This window comes from Eleginops maclovinus, chromosome 6, assembly GCF_036324505.1.
Source record: "Eleginops maclovinus isolate JMC-PN-2008 ecotype Puerto Natales chromosome 6, JC_Emac_rtc_rv5, whole genome shotgun sequence".
NCBI classification, from domain to species: domain Eukaryota; kingdom Metazoa; phylum Chordata; class Actinopteri; order Perciformes; family Eleginopidae; genus Eleginops; species Eleginops maclovinus.
In genome coordinates this window covers 7881660-7903634 of record NC_086354.1, presented here as the reverse complement: position 1 = coordinate 7903634, position 21975 = coordinate 7881660, and the positions used below count along the sequence as shown (strand labels likewise).

The 21975-nt window shown below is 38.9% G+C and overlaps 2 protein-coding genes across 5 annotated transcripts in view; one reads left to right on the top strand and one right to left on the bottom strand.

The window, feature by feature from the left end:
• Positions 1-14: 14 nt before the first annotated feature.
• Positions 15-15308, bottom strand: LOC134865685 (serine/threonine-protein kinase OSR1-like). Its single transcript, XM_063885346.1, has 17 exons — positions 14971-15308; positions 14272-14384; positions 12663-12771; positions 11550-11691; positions 9813-9868; positions 9438-9547; positions 9239-9340; positions 8271-8404; positions 8080-8128; positions 7912-7977; positions 7277-7399; positions 6289-6321; positions 5940-6089; positions 4707-4812; positions 4313-4381; positions 3847-3911; positions 15-2947 (listed from the first exon to the last, which is right to left on the bottom strand). Exons 1-17 carry the CDS (start codon positions 15038-15040, stop codon positions 2873-2875), a joined length of 1572 nt encoding a protein of 523 aa, XP_063741416.1. The 5' UTR covers positions 15041-15308; the 3' UTR covers positions 15-2872.
• A 2324-nt stretch (positions 15309-17632) lies between these two features.
• The window catches only part of LOC134865598 (1-phosphatidylinositol 4,5-bisphosphate phosphodiesterase delta-1-like), an 11594-nt gene continuing 7251 nt past the window's right edge, over positions 17633-21975 (top strand). Inside the window, exons 1-5 of one of the 4 annotated variants that reach the window (XM_063885226.1) lie at positions 17633-17880; positions 19584-19742; positions 20530-20758; positions 20868-20997; positions 21258-21486. In XM_063885226.1, coding sequence (XP_063741296.1) covers positions 17847-17880; positions 19584-19742; positions 20530-20758; positions 20868-20997; positions 21258-21486 — 781 coding nt within the window. In that variant the 5' untranslated portion in view covers positions 17633-17846. Of the gene's footprint in view, positions 17881-19083; positions 19242-19583; positions 19779-20529; positions 20759-20867; positions 20998-21257; positions 21487-21975 lie in introns of those variants that run through there. The other 3 variants (XM_063885225.1, XM_063885222.1, XM_063885224.1) reach the window with 3 other exon arrangements.

The following is a 21975-nucleotide window of genomic DNA, read 5'->3' as shown; positions in this document are numbered from 1 at the left end:
ATTGTCATCACCGATTGAATTCCATCATGTGACTTTATTCAGCTACTAAAAATCATTTGCATGTGTTGACAATCTATACATGTCAAGGAATCTCCTTTGTATCTTATCACAAATATCCCACTTCAAATTATGCATTTGTCGAAGTACACATTGTATAATCAATGATACTTTAAAAATATATGTAATGATCTGTAAAAAAGAAAAGAAAGGACAAATTTGCTCGCCAATTAAGTGATTCAATTGATACTAATCATTTGGTGACTCCATTAAGAGGCAGAATAACGTTGTTTCTGATAAGTAAACAATAAAAATGGAAAGAAATTAAGAATATCTAAGTGACTGTCAGTTTAAAGCATTTGGATGATCAATCATTTTATCACCAAAATCGCACACATACACACAGGGGGAGGAGAGTGTAGCCTGTGCAGCCTGTCTTATTGACATGATATTTTATGCGTCAGCAGGACAGGTTTCGGTGAGAAATCTGCATATCATGACGTCAAAGCACAAAGTGTGTGATTACAAGCTGCATGTAATCTCGAAAATACACGTTAACATATCAATAAGGTGCCAAATAAACAAATAGTTTGTGCATGATAAGTGATGCTCTGATAAAGGCCAACAGTGGAAAAACACTTCAAAACAAATTCAACTGTGAACATGATGAGTCTCAATCTGCCTTAATCTATATTTACAAGTCAAATGTTCCATTGATGACAGGTACACTTAATCAGTCAATGTATCTACATGGTTACATACAAACCTCATGATGTTTGTGTGACAAGTGCATGGAGTTGCCATCATACGTACATTTACAACATCTTTACATACACCATTTATATCAGTACCTGACCTCAAAGCCACGTCGCAGGCCTTGCACGAGGTACTAAACAACCATACAGCTACACAGGGAGTGACGACAGTGATTCGTGGGTGAATTTGTATATAGCAAAGGGACTACTATGGAGTACTGGCAAAACAACTTGCCTAGTGAGAAGAAAAAAAACGAAATAATAACTTGAGAAGTTTAAAGGGTTACTTCAACGGATGTATGAAAACGTTCCTGTTGCCCATAAATACAACGCAGGTAAATAGAATTTAATTTGCCATGCTAGCTGCACTGCGAGGCTGTACTAGCTAATAGCGTGTTAACGTTTTCACAACAGCAATGCTAACATGCTAATGTCTAGCGGGTGTAATGTTCACCATGTTCACAATATTAGTTTAGCGTGTTAGCATGCTATCATTATCTAACATTAGCTAAAACAAAGCACAGCTGAGGCTAAGGGGTATGGTAAAGGTGTATTGGTTATTTGGTCATAAACCAAACCATTTTATTTTTGATATCCTGGTGGCACAAAGAATCACCACAGTGACAAACGATTTAGGGATCTTAAACATATTTAACTAATTACAATGCAATACTAAGTGTGGCCGCTAGCATGGCTACATTCTATATACATGAACTGTATCAAATAAGAGGCAGATAAACCCAAAAGTACCTGCTAAATACTACTTGAGGCAAGAGACGAAAATCATTTTTTGTTAACAATTTGGGTAAACTGGCCCTTTAAACTTTATTTCACTTTGGTTGATCATTTTCAGTTTTTGGGGTTGTAACACTTCAAAGAAGTTCATCGTCTGTCAGCCTGTAACACCAGCAGCTCCAGACTCAACTTTCATTGCCAGCATTCAGGATTCTTCCCAGCTGTTAGATCAGTAACGGTTAACAGACTAAATGATCCCCATCTACACAGGGACATTGACAAACATTACCCGCTTCTGTCTGTTGGTGTGTAAATGTTTCACTTGTGTTAACGAAAGTAAGTGTCACTGCAGGTTCCTGAAGCTGCAGGTCTGACTTTGTGAACTCCTAGAGCAGTACAAGCACAAAAAGTAAATGTATTCAACTCAAAAGAAGTAATATTAGCAACCAGTGGTCACACGTGGCAAAAAGAAAACATCTATTGCATAGTAGAAGAATATAAGCCATGTTTAAATCTGTGAAAATAAAGCTTTCTTTGAAAACCTTGGGAAAACGCCATCTGAAAAAGTGTTGTAACTCAGTTACTATTGACTCTCGTGTGTATTTGAATGATTTCAGCCTTGTAGTCAGAGCCTAAACTCTTTGGTTATGTTTTGACAAAACCACCACACCACACACCTGGGGCTGCTTTGTACAGAAATCTGGTAACTTTCTTATATTCTACATAAAAATCCATCTGAATTTACAGAATTACAAAACTAAAACTATGCTACAGTGTGTCTCTAAGTTAGTTTTAGCAGTGTAATGGGAGATTTTCATAACATTTCTTGGGTAGGCGTAAATATAAAACACCTAATAATCACAGGGACTACATTTTTTTCCACCTAACACACTGGTAAAATGTAAAGTTTGACTAACTAAGGCTGAATATACACTTTTCAATTTCAGTGTATGGTAAAGTGCCATATAAAGTAAGAATGACACTCTTGTGAGTTCTGTGGCACATTTGATTTAAAAAAAGAAACAAAAGAAAAAGGCAATCACTTCCAGTACTGGCAGGAGATGGTTTGGATTGTGCTTATGTATGAAGAGGAAGCAAATAAAAGAAGAAATTAGGAGTTGATATAGTTGATTGCATCTCTTCTCCCATTCACTGAATAAGCGCACTGTAAACGTTTCAAGTGTGATTCCTGTAATGAACTGAGCCCCTTCTCAATGTGGTCCTCATGCATCCTGCAGTAGTGTCGCACTCCTGCCAGCTTCCTGTCTCCTCATCGTCTTCCCCTTCCTCCTCCTCTCTTTGGCAGTAGTGGTTTCTTGGAATTTACTACAATGCAGCTGTGCAATACCATTAGTTTCTGTCCTCTTTTGATGGCTGTACTTGATTTAACTGATGCTGAGCTGCGCAAATCCAATGAGTTTAATATCATCGGGAATTTCAGACTCCTCCACGCCAGATGCCTGGAAAACAGGGAACAACCTCTTAAACTGCAGCCTTCTTCAAATCCCAAGAATAATTTACCTGCTAAAAAATATATGATTATATACAGTGGAAAGAAACAGTGAACCGTTCTCGACTTGCCTGCATTTACCAAAATATGGTCTGATCATCTCAGTGAAAATAATGAACATTTGAAAAATAACAACTATGATTGCATTGTTCTTGAGCATCATGAAATAGATAAGTTAACACAGAGTAGGTTGGAGAAAGATTCAGCACATAGCATTAGGACTAAGCTTACCTCATTTCAATAATTGAAACGAGATTGGCGGTGTGGCTTAAGCTACTTTTATTTGTAAAAATCACTCAAATATTTCTGTGTGAACCATACCGTGCAGATAATAGATCTCAGAAGACATCTAATGGTTCACTTACTTACTTTTCACCAGTTTAATGGGTGTGTTCAACATAGACATGTGTTATTAGCTTTAGCACACTGTGTTTGTCTATAATTGCGACTTAGATGAATATAACATCACATTTTCAACCAATTAATTAATAAAACTAATAAATCCCAAACAGTTCACATAAGTGTTCTGTAGATTAAACGGGCAGTGACTTTACGGAATTCATTTGGATTCATGAATTATAAAATAATAGTGTGTTAACAGAAATGAACGCACATTATATTATTTAATAAGTGTATTTATTTACCACTGATACTGTCAGTTGATGTTACGGCCACATTGATGCTTAATTGATAAGCCCATGTTGAAATCTAATGTTGTGGCCACATCTTGAGAACATTTCTAAGGTTTATTTAATCATTTCATTAAAAAAACTTGTTATTGGAAAAATAAATGAAAATATAAAACTTAGAAATTCATTCATTTCTATTAAATTTGGTCAGTGTACTTACCAGTTTAAAAGTCACATTTTTGTTACTAAGCGGATCATCGACAATCTTTTGCAAATTGGCAGCGACTAGACAGAAGATAGAAGAGCAGCAGGTCAGATAACAGGACTGGGTATCATGATCAGTGTGAACAGGAAATAACTGGTTTTAGAAACCGAGGCACATTATAAAATAATAAAGCAGCTGTTTTCAGAGCATGATGCGTTAGCCCATTCACCACATTTAGCATCTCCTCAGTAATCACAAACAACATCAAGATCATTGAGAAAACTAAACCAAGATTCAATTCAAAATTCAAAGGTTTAATGTCATAAAATGTACACATCTACGGTGTAATTATGTAACGTGTGAAAAACTTAGATTGCAGATTGCTCAACAAAAAATAAAGTAAAACTTCTCCCAGGAAAAAAAGTTTCAATTAATCTGATTTAATGATATCCCATCAGGCAGTGCTACATATAGTACTCACCAATGACTAAGTCCCTCCCATCAACCAGACCAGCGGAGACCAACTCCTGAGAAACTCCGTCGGCAGAATCTGCAGGAGAGGGAAAGGGTTAGACCTGAGACTGGGCTGCTTCATGAAAGCCAAGAAGGGATTATGTTTGAAACAATTGGGAGAAATTACAGTCAAAGTGCTGTCACAAGAATGTTTCCGTAGCTTTAGTTACTTACATTTTCTTGGATAGAATAAAACAGCATCAGAATTATTTGAAATCAGACCAACATACATGTATGCCTGTCTGGCTCATCACATTATGACTGGAGAGAAAGCTGTTTGTCTGACTTCCACAGATGTTCCTATTTAAAGTCCGGTGAGTACTGGCTATTGGAAACATGGGAAGCTAGAGGATCCACCGTACCTCTGCCGGACATGAACTCAAATCGGATGTCGTTGAGTTCCTTCTTGGGATTCCTCAATCTCAGGACGAGGCTGATGGGAACACTGGCATTGGCTGCAGCAGGATCCTGCAACAGAAACAGAAAAGTGTTTACTGTACAGCACAACTAGAACGTCAAAAATCCTAACACCGACGATACAGGGTAATTGATGTGCTTTCAAATCCCTGTAGTATAACTATTACAATTATTTACTAAGGCAAAGGGTTTCTTTCTTTTTTGTCTGTGTCTTACTTCTGTGGTTTGGACTAAAGTTGTGATGCATATTCAGGGTTTGGTCTAAACCGGGTTACAGGAGCGCTGCGCCTTCATACCATAATGCAGATTTTCCCCGTAAAGTAATGCCAGAAAACAATATTTCTGTTTGTCAAAAACAGTAGGGACAGCTTTGGTTTTACGGAGAATAAATAGGGGATTGGTGTCTGGACAGTCTGCCGGTGGACGAGTGGCGGGCAGCAGGCTGACACTGAAACTGAGATTTCTGAATTAGTTTCTTTTACTGTCCTTTTTTCTGTAGAGGAAGTAAAGAAACCGTAAATCTGGATTTATTTGGTGTTTGAGGAGCAATATATGACCCAGCAGCTCTAAAGACATGAAGGAACTGGTATTTTCCGCTTCGCTATAACGCATTATTTTCACCGGAGAGTGGGCGGGGCCAGTAGTGATGTTAGCGCTCTCATACTTTGTTTTTCTAGAAGAACCCCTGACATTTATCACAGACTGTTTTAATGCATGTGGAGTTTTTCAGAAAGCTACATTTGAAAAAGGTGCATTGTGTTGTATTGAACATTGGATCACCAGTTTGTTAGTTATGGCACATATGAAACGTTTTGATGCAGCAACAAAGGCAGTAAAGAAGATGTAGGTAATACGGATGTAAACAATGCATTTCTGCTATCCATTAGGGTGAGTAACAAATCATCTAAATATAATCTTGGCTTGTTTACAAGAAAATACCACAGGGAACCTTTAAAAAACACTTGCAATGGGTCAATGGGTCAATGGGTCAATGGGTTAATGGGTTAATGTTTAATGTTAATCTGCACCTTGGCCAAAAGAACAATCTCACTTCTCTATGTAGCACTTTAGTTTGGCTTATTTGTATCAGCTAAACAAAAGGTGATCGTGTCCACAATGATAATAAAAAGCCTCTGAATCGTTATGGAACCGGCTAGAACCTGGGAGTGTGTTGTTACCTGAGCAGGGGGTGCATGCGAGGGGCTCGCAGTCTGAATGGGAGCTGGCGGTGGAGCCTCTTCCCCCGGCTGGCCCACACTGGCCGGGCTCTCCCCTGCAGCACCGGGGGGCTGCAGATGCTGTGAAGAGCCATCTACTGGCGGGAAGAGCTAAGACACACGATTGCAAAAAAAAATCAGCGCGGGGGGTTTGTTGTTTAACATGAATGGAAAGGACACACACACACACACACACACACACACACACATACACACACACACACTCACAGAGGACAGTCATGCAGATCGTTTCAGCAAAGCATTACAATAAATCAAGATGTGAAGTCATGTCCACTAGAAAAGGACTCACCTCCATATGCAAGCCGTCCTTCACTCTGGGGGACTGCAGAATGGACATGACAGATTGTCAGGATTATCAACATGCAATTCTCCTCTTATCCCCCCAATGTACAGACCCATGTAGGATTGAAGGAATTTGACACAACAGGACCTCAAACACAGGGCTGAACTGAAATCACCGTTTAGAGAACAGAGAGTAACGTCCCGCAACAAGACATCGATCGAGTGTGAAGACATGTTGGAGAAGAATACGGAGTGACCTGAGCGGGTGTCTGCTCTAGTTATTCTCAACGATTGGTCGACTGATAGGGGTTTTTCCAATTGCTGATGGCATATATATATTTTTATTGTATTCTATAAACTACTGGTATTTCTCTGTGTTGGAATTCAACAGACACTGGAATGGCTCCCATACATGAAGAGATCGAGATTTAAGAAACATTTGGAGTGGTTTCTAAAAAATTTCCAGAGCTGTAAATATATTTGTTGTTTTTTTTGATTGTATAAAATGCAACAATTAAATAATATTAACAATCAATTCAAAACTGGCTTTACTTATAAACATTAAATACATGAATAAATAAATCCAACATTTACTTAATACGAAAATTCTCTGCATTTTGTAATATAAAAAACATAATGAGAAACTAAATAGTTATCTGCAGGTAATAAAAAATACAATATGTTTTAAAGAACTTAAATGAAATGACTAAAAGTTTAAGTCCACTTGCCTTCCCTGGTGTTGCCTTAGTGAGATACTATAATAAACAATAAATCTCTGATGGCCATTATTGGTCTACGGCTATTTTCAGTGCTCCCGATCATGATCTATTCTTGGATTAGTTGCTTAAGGAACCTAAACTTGAACTACTCTGACTAGAAGCCCAACAGCACTATCTGCTGGCTGTAGAGAGGCTGTGTGCGTGGACAACCATAATGGAGGCCTAACAAAATGAAATGAGTTGATTGTATGAAGGCACAGGCACGCAGAGTCTCACCCGCAGAGCCAGCACAGCAGCTTTGCCCTCCTCGCTCTCCTCGTCCAGCTCATCGTCGCTCCACTCCCAACCGCCATCCTCTGTCTTGTGGAGACGGCCGCTAGAGCCGGGCACACGACGCACCTAAACAGAAAAGAAAAAGGAAGAAATATATATATTTATTTACACATTCCAACCAAGCCCTTAGGAAGTGAGCTGGGGGTGAAGCACATTTTTGTTGCGGCCACATCAGAGAGACATCTGTAAATCCTACAAAATGTAACTTTACAGAGCAAACAATGGAACAGCCCTTATTTATATCATTAGGTCCTTTTGGAATGCTCTAAAAATAAAATCCAAAGATACTTTCCCCATTTACCCACTAATTTGGCGAAACGGTACGTGATGGAGCAGATTGAAAGCGGGACTAGGAAATGCAAGTGCGCATGCTTTACTCTATCCAGGTTTTTTTGTACTCGAGTCAGGCCATTTTTGAGACACGGAAAAGGAATGAACAAAGCCCCGCCGCTAACGCTGTATCCAGTTCCCTTTACACATCCATGGTTCTCTTGGGAAATGACCTAGAGATAATAACATGACAATAAAGCAATGGTATAGAGACTAGCGTGCGTTCATATTAGTAAAGACTATCAAACCTTTTTGGATCGCTCCGTTATTGTTGGACCTTTGTGTAGAAGCCGCTCCTGCAAGTACTCGTTGTTCTGGAACAGATATATATATATACACATGTCTTACTGTCATGAAACTCTGTGAAATACAAAATATATTTCAGTTTATCTTAATAACAGGGAAGTACGGCTCACTTTGGCTTTAGTAAAGAATTTATGCTTCAGCAGCTCGGCTGCAGTTGGCCTAAATAGGAGAGAAGACACAAGGCTCTTCATTATATTCATTACACAACTGAGGAATCTAACAGACAGAAAAACAAACCAAGCACCGCTTTAATCTAGGGGGGGGGGGGGGGGGGGGAACGACGACATGAGGACGAACTGACCTTTTTTCTGGATCTTTCTGTAAACACAGAGAGAGCATCTTCCGGAAGGACTTGCCATACTTTTTCACCATTTCCTTGTCTGTGATTCCCGTCTCCAGACAGGGGGGGTCGTTCTGCAGAGTCAGCATCAGCACCTGCAGGCACACAGAGGCTGGTTTCAGTCAAATATATCAACTGTTGATTCATATCGGAGTAAACCTTTAATCAAAAACAGAACGAAATGGAATACAAAGGTTTCATTAGAAATCAACGTAGAATGAGAAGTTTTCTTTACAATTGGTGGCGAGGAGAAGCAACGTTGGGTCATGGAATATTGTCAATGCAGACAGGATTCAAATTTGTCTTTGTTTAAGAGGTTTTCATAAGGAGCCAAATTATCTGAAGTTGTCCCCTCTTTTACAAAACTATTGAACCTCATGAATAAAAAGAGTAAAAAGGCTGAATAAAAAGGCTTTGCCAGGGTGCACAGGAAGCGGCTAGTAGCTAAATGCTAACACTTTCTCTGTTAATTAAGACAAAGATATCTGGATAAACTTGCTTGAAATGCACATTTAGGAGATAAACACTGACACTTGCACAAAGGGGATAAGTCGGCACTCCAGGCGATCCAAATGAAACTGACCGTTTTCTTTTCACTACGTTTGAAAATGGTTGAAATAATGTGGGATAATGTAAGTGCATAATTTAAGAACTTTTAGAAGATAGGTTTAGTCATTTTTAGACACTTAATTGCAGACATTTTACATATTATATCTTAAGGACATTAGCTTTTCCACACAGTTAGTGCACCAGTCTACAGAACACTTTCCCTTCTTGGTGAGTAATGTCTAAAATCATCTTTACTGTGAAATAAAGCTAAAACGTCATTGAGTTGATCAAGCAGCTTCGACTTCCAACACTAATTGTGGCATGTACCAAAAGAGAAAGACCACGCTGAGTGAAATACCAGTGCGCACAGACAAAGTTACCTTCATGGGAGGGTATTTGTGATACGGTGCAGCCCCCGTGGCCAGTTCAATGGCTGTTATCCCGAAGCTCCAGATGTCGGCTTTGAAGTCGTAGCCGCGGACCTGCGGATTAAAAACAGAAGTGAGTGAACAAAGCTCCCCAGTCATGCTTTCATCACCAACGTTATCAGAGGGAGAGAAAGATCTACGCCTCCTTTACCTGCTCCATGACCTCGGGCGCCATCCAGCACGGCGTCCCCACAAACGTCTTCCGGACCTTGTTCCTGGTCATGTCTCCTCCGGCTGCTAGAAAGGCACTCACACCGAAGTCTGGAGCATGATTGGGAATGTATGACAGGGCGAAAAAAATAGAGGAAATCCAGTTAAATCACTTAAATATTTAGACTAAACTCCTGCAAAAAGGCCTGTAATTTTACATTTACAGACTGAAACAATGAGGACATTGTCCGTTAAGCTAGATAATGTAGCAGCATTTTAAACTGACAAACAGGGACCATCTACAAAGAGACTTCAAGTTATAACCAAGCAGAAGCACAGAGAGAAATATGGTAAAAAAACTGCAGAAACACTGTACCAGCAATTTGCACAGAGCCATCGTCACCAAGAAGGATGTTTCCAGCTTTTAGATCCCTGTGAAGGAAGAGGAAGGGAATTAAAACATGAGATGCAACAATTATTACTAGTGGTGTTATTTTGAAAAACGACGATTTCATCGACCTATTAAAAAACAGTTTTATTTTTATACGGTCTAAGTACTTTAATGTGTTATTTATGTCACTTATTTATTTGTGTATTACTGCTACTAATGTTTTAGCCATGGTTGTGAACTTATTTGTCTTTATTTTTAATGTGTGCTTTTCTTTCTTACCTGCTATGCTACCTCTGCTGTAACACTGTAAATGTCCCGCTGTGGGACTATTAAAGGAATTCTGATTCTATTAAGACCATCAGGGGAAAAAAACAAGAAATATTCATTTAAATGATGTTGAAATGCATTGCCATATCTGCTAATAGCAAGTAGGAGTTATTAAATTGAATACACACACCTTTACAGGATTTTTTCTACAGCAGGTAACTGTGGCGCTGCGCCCTCGTACTAAAATGCAGATTTTCCCCGTAAAATGTTAAAGTGACTCCAGAAAACAATATTGCTGTTCGTCAAACACAGTATAACTCCAAAAATATGAAATCTCTGTATTAGATCATTTATTTGACTGTCCTTTTTTCTGTACAGGAAATAAAGAAAACATAACTCTTGATTGATTTGTAGTTTGAGGTGCAATATATGACCCAGCAGCTTTAAGAGATGAAGAGACTATTATTTTCCGCTTCGCTCTGATGCATTATTTTCACCAGAAAGCTAATTTTGGCCGGAAGTGACGTTAGCGCCCTCATACTATATTATGTTACATTTGTGTATATAGACATTGATTCATGTTTTTAAATAAAATCAATAGATTGATATTTATATAGTTCTGATCAACAATACGTCTTTATAATAGGCCTTAAAAAGAGGCCCTTTCATGCTTTTTGGGAGTTGTCTCTGTCCTGTAGTGTGTTAAATGGTTTTTTGTTACGCGTCAATGATAAAAGGCTAGGGGAAGTTTCATGGTTATACTTTATAAACATAAAACGGAAGTGAGGCAAAGTTACAAAATGTGTGTGCTGTTATTTCTTGTTCTTAGTAGGAGTGAATCGGCACCCAGAGGAGTGCTGAGGCTGTGCACTGTGACTCTGCATGTTAACTCGTTAGTCATGTGCACGAACATGTACCTTTGATCTGCCCCATTTTAATCCACCTGATTTCTGTTTGCAAAGTATGCAGCAAGAACCCGAATGGATTAGCCCGGCCTCAACCTTTCACAAGCACTCTTTCTCTCCTGCTTAGGTGTAAGTGAGTTAGAATAAGCAGCTGCTCTCTCCGTCTACTGAAAACCTGCGCACTAACACTCTAAATACAATTGAAACATCAGCTAATCGAGTGATAAATGGACTAATTCTAGTAGACACATCTTGATATTTAAGCTATGAACAAAACAGTTGAAATTAGATGTTAATTCAAAACAAGTTGAGGCTTTTTTCCCAGCAGTAGTCCTTTGTTCCTGAGTGAAGCCTTTATGCAAAACAAACCTCTTCAATTATACATTTACACTGTATTAAATATTGAAGCAGCGAGGTCTAGTTCAAGCCACAAGCTCATATGCAGAGATGAAAGTCAGAGGGAGGAGTGTGTGATGGCTACCAGGAACACGGAGTGCAGTGCTAACACGGCGGTTGTGTTTCAGCCCGAACACACATCCTCCGAACTCACCGGTGAATCTGCCCGTTTTTGTGAAGGTACTCCAGCCCCTCCAAGACTTCTTTCAGGATGCTGGCGATGCTGGCCTCGTCCAACACTCCGGTCTTGTGCTCGCCGCGAGAGATGATATGCTTGATGATGTCCAAGACTGAGCCTGAGGGAAAGGCAGAGGATCCGTCATAAATAATGCAGATAATAGGGGGAGGGAATCTCCAGTTTGGCGAGTAGTTAAAAGGGACACTGAAGGTGCCGCTTATCATGTGAATGCAGCTTAAAGAAGGGATAGGTGATATGACTATATTTATGTAACGCGTCAGAACTATATAAAACATGTCTATCTGATGTTGAATATCAACAAACAAACGTTATTACAGCAACATTTACGCAATTTAGACGATGCTTAATATTCTAATCGGAGCACCAGAGTCGTGGTTTTGGTACATGGAGAGGAAACAACTTAGCTTTTACTTCTGTTTTGCTACACAAAGTTTGATACACTCATTTTTAAGAGCCAAAAAAACCAGTGCTGCATTTGACAGCAGTTGGTGATTTATATTGCCTTTGCCGTCACCTCTATCTTAACAGGCCTATTAAGATAAGATAACGCAAGGACTGTTTCCATTTCATTTTCCTTTATAATTGTTCATTTGCACTTATAATAAATTAATAACAAATATTTTTCACACAGGAGTATACACAAATGTTGATTTAACATGTAGTTATTTTATAAATTATATTTATTTATTAAAATACTAGAAAGATTGTGATGTATATTGATTTCGACAAATGGAAAAATCCAAAACGTGATAAATAATAATCTCCCTGCTGAAGTTTAGTGAGAAGAAATACAGGAATTGGGTCGGACTAGAAAAATAGGATTTAAACATTTATGTTATACAAACTGTAAAACATTTTAGCTGCTTTAGAATTATCTCAGTGTTACGTCACGTCGTGTACCGGTTATCCAGACTATGTCAACTGGCTCCCTGGTGACCAAACCTTTAGTCAAAGTTCAAGTTGTGGATCATTTGAGGTATTTTAAAAAAGCTATGGCAAAGAGAGTCAAAGTCACGGTGAAGATAAGAGTCAGCCAAGTCAGAAGCAACAATTCCTGAAAGCACTTACCGCCACTGAGCAGCTTCATCACCAGCCACAGCTCATCCTTCACCACGAAGGAGGTATAATAAGACACGATGTTCGGGTGGTGGCACTGGCTCATCGCCTGGATCTCTTTCTGCACGGAGGTGGAAGAATCGGACACATGGTCAAACAGGGAGCAGTTACGGTGCAGTACAAAACAAATCACTAACCAAATATTTATGTTACACTGCAGCTGCTCCGTCACACTGGATCTCAGAGTCAATCCTAAAGCAGGAGTAACAGAGACCTAAGCGGTGAAGTTACCTGCATTACATCAAAAGTTAGCCATTAAGACATGAAAGACATATGTGATGTCCAAAGAGAAAGGGCGATGTAATGAATTATTAAATCAGATAGCATATGTTGTATTGTCAACATTTGACAGTCCTGTGAAAGCAATAATGGATCTTGAAGGAGGAGAATATGACTAATCAGTTAACGTATCCCTTTATGGAAGATAATATTCATAACAATCATTGAATAAGTGAATATACACCTGAAACTAAGAATTGCTATTTGTTGGATTAGAACTACACTTTTAGTATCCTATTTTCTTTAAAGTTATTATGTATGAAAGTGCAGGATAGATTAATATACATTTTAGGTCATTTCAGACAAGGATTTATGTTCGTTATAAATGATTGTTTGTGTGTAGTAGAAGTGTATTCTTGAGGCATTCTTTTTGTGTTCAACTTAATGATTGTAGAAAGTATGATGATCATGTTCGTTTCACTTCTATACTTGATTGTTAGTAAAAATGAGGTGAGTTTTTGTGTTTATGTTCATTGTTTTTATGTGGCTTTATTGTATAGTTTTGATAGTATGAGTGCGAACCCCAGGAAGATTAGCCAATGCTTTTGCTAATGGTGATCCTAATAAAAAAAAGTCCCACAAATTTGGTTAATAACACATTTCAGGCTTATTTGGTCAGATATGTTTCCAAAAGCTGCTTATGAAAACTAATTTGAGCCTGGTTTATACCCTGCTTGAATAGTGCTTGATTAATTACAACTGTTTGAGTATCATTTTAGAAGCTTAGGAAAGTAATTTAGAAGTTTTAACATCAACGCAATACATTAAATGTCACATGCTGAGGAGAATCTGAGAGACCCTGACGCACCCATCACCTACTCATTTAATACGCAGCCTTTGTAAATGTGTTTCACCCTGAAGCTGAATGAATCCTCCATCAAAATGTAATCAATTCTTCTGGCAGTAGCAGAGTTTCTCTTTATTTAAGGCAAGGCGGGCACCTCTGCCAAAAGATGACGCAGTACCGAAGAATAACTCTAACACAACATAAACTGACAGCATAAAATCAGATACACCCTGGTCAAAATGCATCATTTCACAAATACATTATTTCATGGCTCATCACGAAACACATGGTTTCAAAAGAATATATTATTAATATAGTATTCACATTTGTCTCGTTGACTTCACTCAGTTTTATTACTTGGTGGTTCTTGTGGTATCAAGCTTTTGATCTGTCCTTGACTGATCTGACCCCACTAGACCACACCACTCCCAACAATGTGACGTAAAGAACATCTGGACTGCAGATACTGGCCCACACACTGATACAGGTCCTTACCAGGAGCTCATCCATGCTGGTTTGACACTTCTCCAGGTTGATGCGTTTGATGGCCACCTTCTCCTTTCTCGGCTTACAGTACGCTGCCTGGACGACTGCAGTGGCTCCGCTCCCTGAGAACAACATAAAGTGTGAAACCCTCTCACTGTAGGAGCCTTTTACTTATGAGGACTGCATTCACAGCCTGACAGCTCAATTCAATGTGTTTGTGCAGTATGAAAAGCTTCTGAATTACATTAGTCTCTATGATCGGGGACTTAGGACATGTAACAATATTGCTAACTACTGTAATATCCAGTCTTAACTCTTTTGATCAAAGCCATTAGTCACGTTACCTGGACTAAAACATGAATAGTTCATTATAATCCGTGTCATACCTTCAGCAAAGAGCACCATCCTCCCCAACTACTAACGACTCTTCACGCACTACAGGCTAAACGCGTTAGCTAGCTGTTTAGCCTCATGCTAACTTGCTAAGCAGCAATCTAACTATAGCTCGCCAACGAGCAGAAACCTAATTAAATAGTGTGGCCTTGCTAGAGGGAAACTCTGCAGAGCTGTTAACCTTCCTGCCATGTAGCTACGGGCTGGAACTGGCCTTCTGTTAGCTAAGGACATGCAATGCTACTCGGCTAGTTTGGCTAGTGGCAGCCGCTATAGAGACAGGGGAGGCTAGCTTTAGCAAGCTAAGCTACTCACCTATCACCTCATTGAGTTCGTAGTCATCCCTGTCGATGGTCCAGGATTGAGAGGCCTGGTCGTCTGCCATGGTGTCGTAATTTGTACTGTGTAAACACTGCTTCTTAAGAGGAACAGAGACGCTGTCTGGAATAATATCTTTGTGGTTACTCCATTCGGCTCCGGTGATGCTGGCTGCTGCTGTTCCGCTGACAACCCCTACCGCTCTTGTCAACACAACCTTACGCACGACTGACGCAGTGTGTGTATGTACGAGAGGGACAGACACATCGCCATCTTGAGTGTGGCAAAGTGTGCTAAAAGTACGTACAATTCGGAAAAAGTAAAATAAAATGCCAACACAGTTATAAATTGACTGGCTAGTTAAAATATTTAGTCTTAAGACAATAAACATGTGATTCCTACGTTCCTCTCTTGTAAGTGTGCAGAGTATATCCAATAGAGGGCGCTAATGTCCATAAATTACTAACTTTTTGAGGGGACAATGTTTGCTTAGTCTTGTAAAATACAACTCTAAAAGTCTAAAGGAAATACCAAAATAATAGATTAGAGGCCTGTCCTGGTCATTTATTTAAGTAATATAGCAATTACAAGTAAACGTCTTGCATTCAACAAGTTTAAGTGGTATGAATTATGCCATTATTCTAATATGGCAGTATTGTATCAATTTAAATTTAGACACATGTAGCTGGGCAAGGTGGATGATCTTATCTGATTTGTATGATTCTGAGTGGTCAATCACAATGCATGATTTTGTGATACAACCATTGTATTTTTTTTTAGGAAAAGCACAAATACCTAAAACGTGTACTGCAGTAAAGTACTTGGACAATTTCCACAGCTACAAAAAAACAACCAACATAGACGTTAAGGGTTTTTTCAGGCTAATTTAGGCTTTTAATTTCCATTTAGGAATTCAGAACATGCCAAAAGTATTCATCATGCAGTATTCAGACAGTTGTTTACATATTGTCTTTGTATTTATTGTTTCCGATGTTACTTCCTTTTTGGGCTTTATCCTTTTGTAACCCAGAAATTGCGTAATCCATGTCACTGACTCAGTACCATGAGACTTGAAGATATTTTGGGAGAGGCAACAAAGGATGGTAACAGTAGTGTTTGGCATAAGTGAACTGCAGGTAATTAGAAGGTTAACGAGGTTTGCAGTACATAGCTGGTAGTTCATCGATATATTTGCATAGTGATTCAAGCAGCTAAATTACTTTTCTGTTATCTGTTGAAACTAAAGGAATATTGTGTGCAATAAAATGAGCAACATTACTTTTTATATACCTTTGCTTGTCTACTGTTGAGTACCCATTTACCAGTTCAAACCCTTTTTCATTGTGGGGTATTTAATGATTTGGACCCCATGAGAAACTGATCACTTTCTGAGATCGACTCAATTGAGTACCATTGTTGTGACTTTTTTATATATCCTCTTTTGTGAAAAATGTGTATCAAACATATCTGAATTAGCCCTTCTAATTAGGCTAGGGTTAAAGTTAACCAAATTCCTCCCCAGGGTGGCTTTGCTGTATTGCAACTTCGTTTGAATTAATTGCACCTCACAAAGCTATTAAAGGAGTTTTCCCAACACTGGATAAGATTGTGTGAGGAAAAACTGGGGCCTGTTCTTACTTGTTGAACAAGCAGAGACACCCAGCAAAGCAACAGACTTCACCAATATAGGAAGTCTCTCATGATTGTGTATCTACAGTACATTGAAGTATTTTATTAAGCATTTCATTGTCCACTGACACCATATGTCTGATACATACACCTTTGTTGCAAAAGGACTTTGCCTAGTTTTGCCATGCAGATGACTGAAGATTGAGTTATTTGTTCTACTGCAAGACCTTGTGAAATGTTCATACAAACTAGTCAGAAAAGTGACAAAAAACAATTTCCTGTTTGAGTTTCTTATGCAATAAAGTACTCTGCTTCACATGTTTTCCTGCATGCATCTCCAAACCTTGTGCTTTGTTTTTTTTTGGAAGTGGTCAGTCTTTGCACGGAAGCTCTCTGCCTGATGCTGCATTAAAGCTCACTCATCCTGATGCTGACAGTGCGCTGAGAGTAAGCTAGGCCTGAAAGGGAAGTGCTGAGAGCCACAAGATCCCCAACGCACCAGTGATTGCAGTGCTATTATCCTGCCAAGGCTAAGCTGCACATGAAAAGGAAAGCAAAAAAAAAAAAAAAAAAAATCATCTGTCCCATTCGCTGTAACCAATATGCTCCAATTCACTGTGAACTGTGTGTCTGGGCAAGTAGCCAAGTCTGCTGTTCAGCCTTCTTCATGTGTTTACCTTGTGTTCAAATGAGGAACAGGTGGCTGCATGAAACACAATACAGCCAAAGCCAACTAGACAGCATGAAGTGCTTGGACAATTCCAAACAATATGAGTATTTATTACATAACCTGATTTTATGGCTGTGTCTCACTCTCAGGTGAACTTCCCCTCTCTTTTTATACATCTAAAGTTTCACTAGGATGAGGCAATGATCCCTCAGTGTTTGACTTGCAACATTATAATAAGACTTCCTTAAAGTTGCCAGAAGGTGCTTAGAAACACCAATAATGTGGCATGCTTTAACTGCTAGTCAATGTTAAGGTGTAACCTAATCTGTTGTGACATCAGTAGGACTGGCTTGTCAAACCGGTGTTGGAGCTTGCAGGAGTGCTGACATTATCCACAGCCAGGGAGAAAAGTACCTGTGTCGCCACCTCTGGGTGTCCTAACACTCGAGTTAACAAGCACGAACTCAAAGTGTTCTTTCCTCATTGCGCACATGGAAAGAGGGAGCAACTTTAGATGATCAAGTAATAGGAGGAAAACCAAAACCTAACTGCGTAAAAACAGATACAATAAAGCATGGAAACGAACGGGATCGAAAATAAAAACAACGGTAGGACATTTTTTTTAAACTAATATTGCAAATTGAAAGTTCGTTCAGAATGGGTTGTAAGTCAAGTAAATGTGTTATCATTTTTCTTACATTTTAAATGTTTGCATCAACACTTTGATGGAAACGGGTTGAAGTAATGACACATGCAGATGCTTAAGATTGTTTTTTACTGTGCCAAAAGGTGTGGCAGTCAAGTTTCACCTTGCTGCAAACAGAAGTGTTTCTCACAGTGAAGACAAACAAACCCCTACTGCAAACACTGTTATCGAGACGGATCACATTTCTCTCTTCAGAATATACTGTGTTTGTAGACATTGGCCCGTTTATTGCCACGTTTTTTAAATTGAGTACGTCTGGCTAAATCACAACACTTACCACAGTACTGCTATGTCACCGCTGGATGGAGCCCGAGAGTTTAGGCTACGCAATTAGCTACAATATTTAACACTAAAAGCCATTTGTAACTTTATATCACACAGAAGCTTATTAAAACCATTGTTTGAATATATAGTTTTGACGTTATAAATTAGATGGATTCACACATCTTAAATATCTGTTGTATTTGTTTCTGACGAAACTAACATCAGTTAATCTATGCATAGCTACATTTTTCTGTAGTTAACTAACATTTATGACACTTCAAACTATTTTGGGACACAAAAGCAAAGTTATTATGTTTGTACTCACTGTAGTTCTATAATTGAACCACTATGACCAGCCCAGAGAATCTTTTCTTTAAATATAAATATATTTCTTTTTAGTGGGGTATTTTTTGTGGTTTGCGTAAGAACTTTGAACAAGTAGACAGTTTAAAGAAAAAGACCTAGTTGAGTGGTATTGTTTGTATTATTGAATAGTATATGATTTTATTATATATATTTTATGAAGTCTACAATAACTACTGAATTACTTTTTCTAACTGGCTTGCCTTAAGTAAACCAAAATGTAGTATTATATTATTATAATAATAATAATAAATAATGTAAAGTATTTGGTAGCTTTTATATCTATTACAGTAGGTTCCCAAACACACAACCAAAACTATAATATTATTTGAGTATACCAACATTTAACACAAGCCAAATGGAGGTTTTAAACCCCCTCCTCTTGCCGCGGTTTGTAACATTACACATGGCCGCTGCCTGGCTCAGCTGACAGAGATAGAGTGAACTTTGAAAGGGGCTGGTACACGCCCTTCCACACACTGGTCTGTCCCTGTGGAAACACAGTCCAGTAGTGTGTATCAGCACCTCAGGGCAACATGAGCTGCCTGCAAAGCCGACCCAAACTCAGCAGATCTGAGGAATTACTCCGCTATGCCAGAAACCAGGAGGAGATACAAATTAACCTAAAGCTATTAGGTATGCTGCACTGCGGTTATTTTAACAATGTTATGGTAGCAGATGTGACCCATCCAGGGTCAAACTACATGCTTTGTTGTCACATATCTCAGGTTGTTTTATGTGTAAGGCTGTACAATTTAGCATGCTAAAGAGCTTTTAATCAGCCACATTTGTTGCTTGTGGTTTTAGACATTCACATGCAGTTTTTTCTGATAAGATGATTGCAGGTAAACAAGAAGATAATAGAGCGGTTTAAGGTTTGAGTCAAGTTGATTGAGTAAATGGGTTTCAGTTGAGTAATTTTGTAGAAATAAAGTGTTTAATCTTCTGGACTGTAATCTCTGCTCCCCTGTTAAACAGGTATGGAGAATGATAGGGACCTCCAGTTCCTCCTGAAGGGGGGAGACCTCCTCAAGGTCCGCTCCTCGTCCTGGAAAAAGACCCGCTACTTCAGACTCATGGAGGACTGCAAGACCATGTGGCGCGAATCAAAGAGAACCTTCAAGACAAGCAAGACCTGTGAGTGCTGCTGCAGTCCAAGCTTCCCACCTGCATGTGTGTAAGACACACACATAAAACTAGCACACATCTGTGTGGTGTTGTGGTGGACACATGTCTCAAACTCTTGTTAACTTATACATTTTGTGTCTCCTGTGCTTATACAAGTATGACCATCTTTTCTCAGATGAGATTTTTCCTTCATGTATTATAAAAGTGAAGGAGAGATTACAAAGCTATAAAAGAGTCTGTCTAAGAGTCCATTGTATTATCAGACACAACTGTATTGCTCATGATAGGAGGGATATGTTTTGTGGGTGTGTTTATCAAGATACCGATTTTTTTATAGTGTGTGTGGAGGAGTGATTGCAATAGCTCCGGATATATACCTTGGATCATATCCATGAGCCTTTTTGAATCAAGTCTAAGTTTGATAAAGGTGGTAAGAAAATGTCTTCTTTCAATGGCAGCGTGTTATCACATGCAACCCTTAAAGGAAAATCCAACACCTTAGCATTTTAGGTAAAGCAGCTGTTAAAATTGAGGTCCAAGAAACTTGTCATGTGACGTCAGTAAACTGCAAACATCAGGTTGATGTTTACCAAAAAGGCTGGCCCCTGGTACATGAAGAAATTAAAAGTACTTCCCTTTTCAAATTACTAAATCATATTGTATAAATCATATTGCAGAATATGTATTTTCTAAATTATATCCTGGAATTTGTTTCTATTCATTAGGTTTGTTTGTCAGGTTTCTAACATTTGAACAGCTTAAAATAAATTGACAAAGATGTTCTGCTTGTCTTCAGTTAAGGTTGATGAAATCTCAGCGGTGCGAATGGGACGTCAGTCAGACGGCCTGAGGAAGAACACGGAGGAGCAGGTGGAGAGCCGATGCTTCTCCATCATGTTCAAGGGCCGCCGCAAGAACCTGGACCTCATCGCCAGCTCCGAGGACGAGGCCAGGCAGTGGGTCAACAGCCTGCAGAAAATACTGTCTGGCATAAACAACCTCAGCCCCCAGAAGAAGACAGAGCAGTATCCTTATCATGATAGTGGGGGTTTGAATGTGGACGTTTCTCTGTGGTTTAGGAATCAAATGCAGACCGAAAGATGCTGTTGTTTCCTTACATGAAAAACTTTTCAGTTGGATCTTCAACTGCCTGAGGAAATCTGATAAGAACAAAGATGATAAGCTGAGTCTGTCAGAGCTCAAAAACTTCATGCATCTGATTAACATCGAGGTGGATGATGACTACGCTGAGATGCTTTTCGAGGTGATACCTTCAGATATTTTAAATTAAACCAGGTAGCTCACTTGGTAGATGTTCATGCTCATGTTCTCTTGTCTAGTCTTGGCTGAGGACCATGTATGAGTGTCATAAATACCCTGAACATAATCTTAAAACCAAAGATGTTTATGATTTAACCCCAAGATAACGTTATAACCGTGGAAAAAAGACTTAAAAACTATTCATGTTAATGTCTTCCCATTGTTTTACTAATAAGATCCCTTTTTACTGCATCAATGTTACAGAAATGCGACAAATCCAATTCTGGATACCTGGCCGAAGAGGAGATCAAACATTTCTATGACCTGTTGACCCATCGGGAGGAAATAGACGTGATCTATGGGGAGTATGCTAAAACGTCAGGCTTTATGAGTCCTCAGAACCTGGTGGACTTCCTGAAGAAAGAACAAAGGGAGGACATCACACTGGCTGATGCACATAACATAATCCAGAAGCATGAGCCAGACGAAACTGGTCAGTTCCCTATGTGAATTAAGCTTTTTATGTTTCAGGTGGTTATTTTATAATGTTTTGGAGGAAGTCATTCAGCATCACATTTCTGCTGGACTTCCTGCTTTATGATTAGGCAGTGATATCCTGCTAGGCTGTGATAATCTGTATTTTAGCTTGTATTTATATCCCACTACCTGGGAAGGTCATATGTTTTCTTGCATTTTTATTACATTACATTTTATTTCATTTAGCAGACGCTTTTAGACAAGCTGACCTACAATGAGTGCATTAAACCACGAAGAAACAAAGTTTAAAAAAGCAAGGATCCCACAAGTACATTAGCTTTCAATCAGCCAAACAATTGTAAGTGCTAATGCATTAGCTTCAACTAAGCCAAGCCTTTCAAGTACTACATTAAGTGAGAATAAAAATAAATGTGCAAATTAGAATTGGGTTTTTGGTATTTAACAATCCTTCGATTATCTTTCACTATGAATCCAAAACATGATA